At 43.6% G+C, this 12542-nt stretch overlaps 1 protein-coding gene across 1 annotated transcript in view; it reads right to left on the bottom strand.

Moving 5' to 3' along the window:
* Window positions 1-12542, bottom strand: part of PATJ (PATJ, crumbs cell polarity complex component) — a 159812-nt gene that overhangs the window by 60922 nt on the left and 86348 nt on the right. Inside the window, exon 28 of the mRNA XM_018553838.1 lies at window positions 10457-10580. Coding sequence (XP_018409340.1) covers window positions 10457-10580 — 124 coding nt within the window. The remainder of the gene's footprint in view (window positions 1-10456; window positions 10581-12542) is intronic.

Genomic DNA, 12542 nt, shown 5'->3' with positions numbered 1-12542 from the left:
AGAGAGAGAGAGAGAGAGAGAGACAGAGAGAGAGAGAGAGACAGAGACAGAGACAGAGACAGAGACAGAGACAGAGAGAGAGAGAGAGAGAGACACAGACCGAGAGAGACACAGACCGAGAGAGACACAGACCGAGAGAGACACAGACCGAGAGACACACAGACCGAGAGACACACAGACCGAGAGACACACACACACACACACACACACACACACACACACAGAGGGAGACACACACAGAGAGAGATATTTTATATAAAAACAAAATGTATATGCACAGAGAAAACATGACATTTGATTAATGACTGTTACGATCAGACACATACAATGCTTTTTTCTTACCTCCTCCAACATATCCAACACAGAAATGTTGTTATTTTTAGCAGTCCCCCCCCTCTAAAAACAGTAGATCTCTTTAAAAATTCACACATGCACCATAAAACACACAGCCATTCCATATCTCCCCTCAGTGTGATTTGTTTCCAATCTCCTCTATCAGACATTTCTCAGCATGCTGAATATTCCTGACTGAGTAAAACCATGGAGAGTAATGAGCAACTTATGAAATGTTTCCTATGTCAGTCTCTTCTAGGATGTGAGAGAAGGGATGCGAGAGCCAGTACCTGGGAATCCTGCTTGCACCATGGTTAGGGCAGAAGCACTTCACAGAGGCGAGCGCAGCCGAGAGCCTCCTTTACTCCGCACGGAGCTGAAATCTTGGCTCCGAATGCATTCTCAGGCAGGATTTCCTCCGATGACCTTGGGCCTATTCACGGTCCCCAGGACGGTGCCTCGTCTGTGCTGTGTGCTGCGGGATGTGATCAATGACGGGGATTCGGAGCGGAGAGGCTCACATCTGTCAGCAGATGGGCTCTGACTACAAAACTAGGTATGAATGGAGAAAGTGGCGAGGCACACAGGCTGCGTTCTGCACTGGCTGACACAATGATGTGTGCGAGGACACTGACATCCTGAAATGTGCTACATAGTAAACACCAGAAACATTACAGCACCAACTATGCTTGCAGAGTTTACGACGCGGGACTCTCTGAATTAAAGATTTAGTACATTGTACTCCTTCTTACAGTCCTATTATCCCCAGAATTGTACTTCTGCCTGCAACTGGGCAGCATCATGCCTTAAAGTGACACTAAACTCAGGAGTTGCATCTTAAAAATGCATTCAAGTCTCTTAACTATGAAGAACAATGGGGGGGAATTTATCAAAACTGGAGCAAATTCTGGAGCTGCCGTGCATGACAACCAATGGGCATCTCTCCTTCATTTTCAAATCTTAACTAAGTAAACTGAAGAGAGAAGCTGATTGGTTGCCATGTACAGCTGCTCCAGATTTTGTCTGCTCCAGTTTTGATAAATTCCCCCCAATGTATCTTATTTGTGTATCACTCGGCTGTAGATCCTCCAATCATCTCTGAATTGGTGCTGACACTGTCCTTCCTTCTGGAGGGGGGCTACGTCTGTTCACCCATGGTCCCTGTGTGTGTTGTAAAGTAGTCAGCGCTCCAAGCTCGCTCCTGGGATGGACTACAATCTCATGTTCAATTTACTAATTTGTATGGAGATTGTAGTCCATCCCGGGAGCGAGCTTGGGGCGGTGACTACTCTACAACACACACATGGACCATGGGGAACACAAGTAGCCCCCCTCCAGATGCCCCAGGCCCAGTCATTGTTGTGGAGCCCAAAGCAGCTGCCACTTGAGCCTGCAAAAGATGTACATGTGACAACGTTCTGTTCGGCACAGCATAGTATGGCTCTGTCCCTGCTGTTACATACATAGTTACATAGTATTTAAGGTTGAATAAAGACATAAGTCCATCAAGTCCAGCCTATTGCGTGTATGCATTTATGGTTGAGCTGGTGTGTGCGTGTGTATGAGTCCATGTGTGATTTTGCTCTTAGCACTACCTGTACCCCTGTGTGTTATGGTCTCCAAGGAAATCGTCCAAGAGTTTCTTGAATGATTCCACAAATGATTCCATTGACTACTTTGCCTGTGGCAGTGAGTTCCAGACCTTAACCGCAAGAACCCCTTGCGCTGAAATTTTTGCTGTGAGCAGCAGATTATTTTTTGACATTTACAGTATTACTATTTATTCCACATAAAAACCAAAATGAATAAAAATATTTGCTACCAAATTACAGCACTTTCAGTCCTGAAAAAAAGAATTACATTAGGGTAGAGCTACAAATGCTAAAAGGGTATAATGCGTGACTGAGATTATCGACAATCCTCTGACACCCAATGGGATTTAGGGAACAATGGCCGGGGGACACAAGTGGTTAACCAACTTTTCTAGGCCTGTCATTACAAAGCCGAGAATGGAGAGCAAACATTGACTCTGCTGGAAAGCTGTCCACTCAGATGTCAGTCCTTAGGGATGAAAAACTCTGGTTGCGCAATGACTCCATCTACTGGCGTATGCAGATCCGGTGAAACCTTTCCACAAATGCCAGAGCCAAGTGGGCACAGCCAATATTATAGTTAGATTTGGCCACGTTTAAGGTTCTGGGTTCAGGTCGGACTAAGACATGCTCTGTATGTAAATCGTATGTTCTCCTTCATCACCCTGAAGTCTCATCCCTCGGTACTGTGACAGGTTTTTCATTACAATTGGAGTACTGTTGCACTCTGGGAATTTATCAATTTGCCACTCTTTTACCGATATGGGGACCGCCCAGTGCTGTCATTGATAACTGTTACAGGTTCCCAGCCAATCAGCAGACTGGCATGATTTCCAAAACTGCTGCTTGACACCAGTGACAGGTGCCCTTAAAATATGCACTTTGACAAGTCCACACTTGTATAATAAAACAGTGATCCCTTCAGTCCTGTGTAAGTGCTAGTTTGTTGCCAACCAGGTCATTTCTTGGCTTAAAGGAAAACTAAAGTTTAAAAGAAAAGAGGATTATAGGTAGTTTATTTGTAGCAGAGACTTGATCAATCTCTTCTGCCAAAACGACAGCTTCACCCGTCAGCTACAACAAATGTTTTATGTGGTACGTTGTCTGCGGAGCATGGCCAGTGAAGTGTACACTTACAGATGCCGAGAATGGAGCTGGATGTTGCGCATGTGCAGGAGTTACATTATCAGTGGTGGCCTAATGCCTGAAAAAGGGAAGACGGCAGATATGGGAGACAACCGGCAGAAAATGTCAGTGGCAGTAGATGGAGTGACGAGGGGGAGTGTGGACCTTGCACCACTGGTGGTGGGGGGGGCGCAAACTAAATGGTCAAGCTATCATAATGTGCAAATTCATACTTGCACATCATGGCACATACTCTGGGGCAAGCTGCAGATTTACTTTAACAGGTTTGCTTTATAGATGGCAGCATGATTTCATTACATACCCTGTGCTTCTCTGCCACACAGTTCTGCTCTTAGAAGTTTTGCGTTTCTCCCTTTTCTCTCATGTAAGAGCACTCGGACTCAAACAGGCCAACTGAGCACAAAGTACTATATAAGGCAGAATGGGGGTCAGATATTCCCCCATACCCCAAAGTAATGGGTATTTCTGCAGGCTGCGCGCAGAGAATAGGTCAGCACTGTAATGAGCAGAGAGCACGTGAAAGTCAACACTGCCTCCTTTAAAGTTTTATGAACACACACATTGTATATTGTGAACGGAGTTAAAGCAAACCTGTACTTAACTTATAATGGGGAGCGTACAGGTTCACTTTAAAGAAGGATACAGGAAATTAAGGTGAGCTCAAGATAGATGCTGCATTTCAAATTTATGTTTTGAAGATGCAAAATTGCAGGGAATTTAAAGTCATCAATTGCAACAAAGGAGAGGACTTGCTACAAGTGTGGGAAATAAAGTTAACACTTGAGCTCAGCTACAAGCTTTTTGATTTTTCAGTGGTCATCTGCCAAAACCCACCATCGGATCACTGTCATTTCATGTCCATCTGTAGAAGTAGCCCCACTGAAAGTGTAAGGTTTTTTTTTTTTTATTTGCCCCGAGTTCTTAGTTACATAGTATTTGAGGTTGAATAAAGACATTAGTCCATCAAGTCCAACCTATTAGGATCTCATTCTAGGAGTACCTGTACCCCTGTATATTACGGTCCCTTAAGAAATCGTCCAAAAGTTTCTTGAACAATTCCACATTATTTGCTGAAATCACCGCCTGTGGCAGTGAGTTCCAGACCCTAACTGATCTTACTGTGAAGAACCCCCTTCGCCCCTTGTGCTGGAATTTTTTTTCCATCAATTTTAGGTGATGGCCTCTAGTTTTTGTAACGGAGTTAATTTTAAACAGTTTATCGCTAATGTTGCTGCCACCATTGAACATCTTGTACATGGAAATCATATCCCCCCTTAATCTCCTCACCTCTAATGTGAACATGTTTAAATTTAGTAGCCTCGTCTCGTAGCTCTGGTCCTCCATACCCCTAATTAGTTTGGTTGCCCTTCGCTGGACTTTTTCCAACTCAAGGACATCTTTTCTTAGTACTGGTGACCAGAACTGGACCGCGTACTCCAGATGAGGTCGAACCAATGATCTATAAATGATCTTCAACATATTTTGCTACAGTTATGGTTACAATTTGCTTTATTGTTTTTTCATGCCTGACCTGCCAAAGTAACAAATATCAAGAATGCACAAAACAATAAAGCAAATTGTAACCATAACTGTAGCAAAATATGTTGAAGAACTCGGGGCAAATAAAAAAAAAAAACCTTACACTTTCAGTGGGGCTACTTCTACACTGCAAGGGTTAAGCGCTTGTTTTGGTCTAGCTGGAATAAAGCAGAATTACTTACCCAATACAAGCTTCCTCGGGCTGCTAGACCGGTCCCCGCAACCTATCCTTCCCCGGGCTCCATCCGTCTAAAGACCACTGACGTCATCACTTCCCATGCTGGTCCATTGACCTGCATTAGATGTAAAGATGCAGAGGGACATTTCATAGCCGGAGTGGAGGGGGAGAGAAGCAAGCACCGACCATCACGGGAGCCAGGATCAGGTAAGTAAAACAGCTTTATTTGAGTCCCCTAGACAAAGGAGCAATCAACCCTTGCAGTATAAGGGTAACCCCACGGTAAGGGTTATTTATTTGCCCAGAATGCATCTTTTAGCTAAATCACACACACACTTTTTTTTTATGTTGAGTCACTATCATTACAGTACTTTACAGTACTACTGTCTGCAGTGACATCTAGTGGTGAGATAAGAATTAGCATTATTACAACGTTACAAATTATCAGGCTTATTCACAAAAGGGTGTAGAGTTTGGAGAAGACAGGAGAAGTGAGCAAACCAGGGCAACATATAGGGTTGCCACCTGTCTCCAGGATTCATCCGGGCTTTGAATGCTGTGTTCGGGTTTCATGGCTGGAGAAACCCGGACACAAGATGTCAGGCAGACAGGGGTAACCAAAATTAAGATTGGGGCTACTGGCCCCCCACTGAAAATATTTACATATGAATAAGCCACGACTCATTCTCCCCAAAAAATGTCCACGCGTCACTAGGGTGTTTGGGGTTTGCTTGAAGAAAAGGTGGCAACCCTAACATAGGTCAACTGGGAAGTGAGCTGAATTGGAGAATTTCTCCAAATCAGCTATGTTGTCCTAGATTGTTCACTTCTCCTTCCTTCTCCAAACGCTTCACCCTTTTGTGGATAACCCTGTATATGTTGGCTTATGTAAACAGTTGTGATATAAAAAAAACAAAAACAAAATACTGTTATGTCGCTTTTCATACTTGGTTGATCTAATGCCGGCTCTCATCATTCTTGTACAGCACATGCCTTCAGTAAGAGTCTGGAAGCATGCCGATAAGAAAAAAGGAGCTGAGGATAGGAGAGGAGAGACAGGAAATGTATGAAAGAACACATTCCTTTAGATGTTCATGGTTAAACATGCAAGCCAATCCTTATACATTAAAAAGGGATATGTTTGATATAATTCTATGTGGAGAGAGAACTTTACCTGCAAATGACTTAATCACGCAACAGAAGTAAGATTGTCCAAATATCACCTGTGTTGAGCCCAGTATTGGTTTTTGAAGTACAGCGAGAGTAAAAAAAAAAAAAGGGAAGGATAATCTTGCTTTATTTGTCTGGATACAATTGAGCCCAGTTGAAGACTATGTATTTTTTACAGCGATGCAGTCAGGCTGCATATACAGTAATAAAAAGCTATACTGTTTTTCTAAGCACTTCAGTCCCCGGGCCTCTTTCTCCCTAAATCCCAGAGTGTTTTTTTAAATTATTTATTTTTGTTTAAAATAAATTAAAATATCACATTAGTGCTAACGTTACGTAACGTAGCAGACTGGAGCACTGAGTAGCAGGATCGGAAAGCCCAGAAGCCCTGGCTACCACTGACCGCTCACAATGTCAGTTCCGGATCGGGCACCACTGCAACTGCTGAGTCCGGTTGCCATTTTAAAATGCCTCTGGGATAAACAGGTATTGTTCCTGCACCACTGAAACACAGCACCTGGGACTCAGGTGGTTAATTACGAAGGGCTGCAGCAAGGGTTAAAAGACCCTTTGATAGCAGCGCGATGGAGAGTCGGACTGCTACTCTCACAAATCCAACACAGCAGCCCAACACGCCCCCTGCGCATTGCTCCAATCAGCAGCGCAACTCAGGAAGTGCGACACCTGTTGTCTGGAGCATGGTTCATGGGGTGTGTCAGGGTGCTGGAGACCTAAGCTGCTAAAAGTTTTTTTCTCAAACATATCCCTTCTTCATCTGTGGGATTTTTTCTGCGGTACGCGGTCTGCAGAGCATGCCCAGTGCAGTGTACACTCTCACAGGTTCCGAGAATGGACCTGGATGACGTGCATGTGCAGGAGTTATATCATAAGTGGTTGCCCAATGGCTGAAAAAAGACAACAAACCCGGGAAAAAAACAATAGAAGTGGCAGCGGATGGAGTGAAAAGGGGAAGTGTGGACCTTTCACCACTGGTGGGGGGCAAACTAAAAGGTCAATCTGTCATTATGTGCAAATGCATACTTTTACATTATTATTATTATACAGGATTTATATAGTGCCAACAGTTTGCGCAGCGCTTTACAATATAAGGAAGACATTACAATCACAATACAATTCAAGACAAGATGGTAAGGGAACATAGTCTGGGGCAAGCTGCGGACACCACATCGTCCAACACTGCCGACTCTTCCAGGACATTAGAAGAAGCAGGAGCATTGTGGAACCAATAAATCAGAAGTTCAATATATGCTCTACTCACTAATAGATTGTACATGTGACTGGCAAACACATACAAGCTACAAGTACCATGTTACCTGGAAGAAGCACATTTGTATGCAAGAAACAATCGCTGGCATTGGGAATCTTGTCTCCATCTTCTCTATCAAGTCTATAAAATGTCTGTGATAGGTAATAGGTATTCTATATACTGGGGAGCATTTTCAAAAGCACATAGGGGGATTTCAGCATCGATAAGCGCTCCCTAAGGCCCCCTTCACACCATCGTGTTCCGTGAACACACGCTAAACGCATCAAAAATGCCAAACGCACGTGCGGTGCCACTAATAGTTAATGGCACCTCAAACGGGGCCAGGCAAACGCGCTAGAAAAAAAATGCGGAATGTCTATCACCAATTTTGCTACATGCACTACCTCCCTGCGTTTGACGCGTGTTCAGGAGGCCATTAAAATTAAATGGCACGTGCCAAATGCGGGAAACAAGCGTCCGCGTTTGTGCAATGCCATGGTGTGACTGGTGACATATGTATATGTATGTAGTGGTTTGCCTGTGCTTCAACTTTAACCACAGTCATAACTGCTAAATTTGCAAGCACAAACAAAATTGTGGAGAGAATACAATAAAATATGCATTTCTAGGACATATACAGGATACTCTGTTGCGATGTTTGAAACATTTGTGTGTCTGTTGTAATCATTTTGCAGAACAATGTCTGTAGAATCCTGCAGGGTGAAGAAACTCAAGGAAAGGACAAAAACTTACAAATGAAGGTCACAAATTTCTCTTAATGAATGCAAAGTGAGCTTTGTATTCATTAAGATTCATGAAACATATATTCTGGTATCCCGCACTAGCGCAGAGCCAAACTGGCATCTCCAGACCACATCTCTGTGAGCGGAACTCGTACATTTGCTAGAGTAAGTATAAAAAACCCCCTCATATTCATGCTTACCTTTCTATTAAAACTGCAATTGCAGGCAGTCCTCGAGTTACAAACATCAGACTTGCATACGACTCCTACTTACAAACAGAAGCTATTACTGTACAGCGGGGGTAGTTGTAATGCTAACTCGCTCACGCTGAGGAGTGCCCACCTTTTTGGGTCTGGTTCGTAGTGCTGTACATACATTACAGAAAGTTAGACGTGCAGACGAGGGGTGCACACCTCTTTTTCCGGGTCACTGTGAGGTTTTTACTGCTGTCTTTATCCTCATTAGAAAGATTTAATCTCGCTTCCTGTCCTTGAGACAACAGGAAGGGAGAGGAAATCTACACCTAGGAAGGGAAATTCCCTCCTGTAACAGTAAACCACCTATACATGCTTTTGTTTGACCCACCATTGCAAGTACCCTTGCATTTTAATTTTGTGTCTTTAAAATAAAAAATCATCTGCACTAGGGTGGGCGCCCTTCTTTTTCTTTGGTTTCCCAGTTCTACAGTTCCCCTGGCTGAAGTGGGGCAGCACCCCTAGCAATCCTGTACACACACACTACTCAGCATCAGGATCTGTTTACAGCGCTTTGGCTTCAATATATTTGTTCCCTCCTGTAAGAGTGACCATGGGAAAAAGGTGTCTCCACTAAAGCTTCATCACCAATGCTTGTTTCCACGACAACCCAAAATTTTCAAAATCCAATTGTCACACACAGCGAAACAAGCTTTACAGGGGGTTAACCCTTCCCTATGCTATTCAAAACAAAACATTTTGGGCTGGAGTTAGGCTTAAAAAATGTACCTGTTCCAATTTACATACAAATTCAACTTGAGCACAAACCTACAGTCCCTATCTTGTTCGTAACCCGGGAACTGCCTGTATATTATTCTAAGAAAGAGTCATTTTCCCTTCTAGACTACTGTAACAAATTTTTTTTTCTTAACAGACTTGCCAGTCACTAAATTGGGACCACGTCACACCATCATGAACACAGATACAAGACTTGCCTTTCTTGCCACTTGACTTCATCGCAGATGCAGATACCAGACTTACCTACCTTGCCAACTCCTTGTAAATGACTCTAGCAGTTCAGTTTCTATGATTGTATTGAAATTTCCAATGCAGTCGCGGCAGTCATCAATAATGGGACACCTGACTATCTCTTACCAATTGCTGCATTTTATATTTCCAAACAGGTTCTCAGATCAGCAAAAGGTCTGCCCTTGTCATCTGCATTCATCCACTTTTACATCCAATACAGAATTGCTGCAATAAGCCATTTGTGTCTGAATGTAAATATCAGGCTTCAGCTATTGGGTTCCTTATTGAATGGCCTTTTTTTCCCATCAAATTAGCAAATGAAGAGCCTAAAAATGTGGAAAGGAGCCTAACAGTCCCCCTGCTGGCTCAAAAGGGAAATGCAACTCTGTAACATGCAATATCTCATATTTGTAGAGCTAAAGGAGATCTATGAGGTGAGTAATTTACACTCATCCTCATAGTTAGAGCCTACATGTGACAATGAAACGGTCACACGTCGGCTCTATTGATCGCCAAGTGAGTGAACACATACCGTCGCTCGCTCACTTTCAGATCCTGTCCCTGCAGCCGAACCTCTGAGCCGGCTCCCTGCTTCTCTGGTCTCTAAAGCCTGTCTCCTCCTACACTACAGCATTGGAAAGTGCATCAGCTTCTTCACATCTATACGCAGTGTATAGAACATGATGATTTCCAGGACCTTAGACTGCTGCAGCGGATGGGGAGAGAGGCTGGAAGGACCGGGGTCTAAGAGCAAGACGGCTCCGGGGGTTCAGGGGAGTAAAACTTTTTTTTTAGCACCTAGACAAAAATGAGCAATTAACCCTTGCAGTGCGGGTGTAGCCCCTAACCCTTCTTTAAAAAAACATTAACATTTTTTATTTTTAACCCATCTTAATAACTAGACATAAATGCACAAAACCACAACACGTATACATTGAGGGGAATTTATCAAAACTGGAGCAGACAAAATCTGGAGCAGTTGCCCATGGCAACCAATCAGCATCTCTCTTCAGTTTGTTCAGGTAAGATTTGAAAATGAAAGAAAGAAGCTGATTGGCTGCCATGCACAGCTCCTCCAGATTCGGTCTGCTCCAATTTTGATAAATTCCCCCCATGGTATTTTTTTAAATGCAGCTAATGTATGTACGTAAAGTATATTGCTAATTTGTTGGACGTAAATACATATAAATCTGTATTTTAGTGGTTTCTTTAAGCATCTGCACAGGGCTCAGCTTAGAAAAAAAAATAAAAAATTCATCCCTTACCGTCACTCTCCTCCTCCTCTTCTTCTTCTTCAAGCCCTGCCACCTCAGAACTTGTGCTCTCTCTGTACGGAGGGGGCAGCCTCATTGGTGGTGGCGGAGGACCTGCAGGCACAGGAGACACGTTCTGCACAGGGGAAGAAAAGAAAAAATATAGCTTTTTTCAAAATTGGAAAACAGTTTTATGTTTTACATTTCAGATTTTTATATACAGATATGTAAATTCAACTGTTATGCAGTTCAGTCTGTATCCATGCTAAGCAACCACCAAACATTGTTCCGGGATTATGATAATAAAAATACATATGTATTAAAAGATTTAAAAAAAAGAGAGAAAAAATAAATACTTCCCCTTTAAGAAATTGATGGTTTGCTCATCAGAGAGTTAGAGTTCCACGGCAGCGGAAGAGCTGACGATCACCTATATATACTGTATACCGCACAGCGTGCAAAGATGTTGCAATGATAAATGATTTTGAAATTAAAAGCTAAGAGGATTAAAATCCTCCTCAGAGTATCAGATCCTGGTACCTCCTTCCATAGATACTACAAAGCTATGCAAGTCTCACTTCCTCTGCTTCATTGTCGGTATCTAAACAAAACATCGAGCAAGGACAGCCTAGAGCAGGGATAGGCAACTTCAGCACTCCAGGTATGTAGAAACTACAAATGCCATCATGCCTTTGCATCTGGGAGTCATGCCTGTGGCTGCCAAACAATGCAATGCCTCATGGGACTTGCAGTTCGACAACAGCTGAAGTGCCAAGGTCGCCTACCCCTGGCGTAGAGTTACTGCTTATAGAAGCCCCATACAAGTCAAATTCAGTGGTCGAGATGTCACCATTCCAGTCTCAAGGAGATATTATACAAAAAGCAAGATAAGTCGCCTTGAACACAAGCATCAAAAAAAAATAGTAACATTTTCCTTTAATGCCGGTAATGCCCGGCGGCGAGTATAGAACAAATATATGGCGACAGGCAAAAAAGAAAATATTAGCATTTACCTCGCACAGCCGCAAGCATCGAGCGCAGTAAAACCGCCGCGTGTCTGACAGGTTGAACATTGTGTGTTTTATCATCAAGAAGTAGAATGTACACCCGTACGGCCGGGCTCGCATTGCACAAGACATCACTTAGCTATTACTAGTTATATTTGGAATAACAATAATGGATTTGATTCAATTACGGCCCGTTGACTTTCTAACTGCTAATAGCAAAATGCACTTAAGGAAAAAGCACAAATGTTCATACAAAAAGCCATCAAGACATTTGTGTCTGGGTGCAAAATTCTCAGGAACGCGGGAACTGGGACTTGGTGCAGAGATAAAAACGAGACGACTAAAAAAGAAAAAGTGGTAAAATGTCAATTAGAAAAATAAGAGAGACACTCTGTATCAATATTGTTTTAAGGGGCCTCTATGCTTCCCTGTTCTGCTCTGCACTGATACGGGAGTTTATCAAAACATTGAGCAGACAGAATCCGTAGCAGTCGTCCGTAGCAACCAATCAGCTTCTCTCTTCTGTCTGTTCAGTTAAGCTTTGAAAATGAAAGAGAGAAGCTGATTGGATGCCATGGGCAACTGCTCCAGATTCCTTCTGCTTTGGTTTTGCTAAATTCCCCTCGGTGTGTTTTTAATGTACATACGTTTGCAAAATGTAACATTTAGGGATAGAGGAGGGCATAGGCAAGAACAGGCTGCTGCGTACAATAAAACGTAGCACTTGTCCCTCCCGGGAACGGCCCGTAGGCCTCATTTACACGGGGCATACAGTTCTGTGCGGCATACACGCCTGTAAACAGCCAATCCTTGGAGGAACAGGTGATGTATGTGATTGGACGCAGCAGCCTGTTCTTCCCTATGGGAGGATGCAGCTGTACGCAGTCATCCGTGTGGGACTGTGGGTACGGGTGATCGCACTCAGCGGCTCAGGCCCTGGTGCGGCGGCACCGGCCGCAACGGGGCCTGGGCCTACAGGGGGGGCCCAGTATCCATTCAAACACAGCCCCGGGGCAGAGATGGGGGGGCCGTTGGTGTCCGGCCGCCGGTTACCATCGGATCGGTATGCAGCGGGCCCCCCCATCTCTGCG

This window comes from Nanorana parkeri, unplaced genomic scaffold (genome assembly GCF_000935625.1).
Source record: "Nanorana parkeri isolate BGI_ZX_2015 unplaced genomic scaffold, ASM93562v1 scaffold131, whole genome shotgun sequence".
In the NCBI taxonomy this organism is placed as follows: domain Eukaryota; kingdom Metazoa; phylum Chordata; class Amphibia; order Anura; family Dicroglossidae; genus Nanorana; species Nanorana parkeri.
Note: the sequence above shows the minus strand (reverse complement) of the source record. Positions and strands in the feature narration are given on the sequence as shown.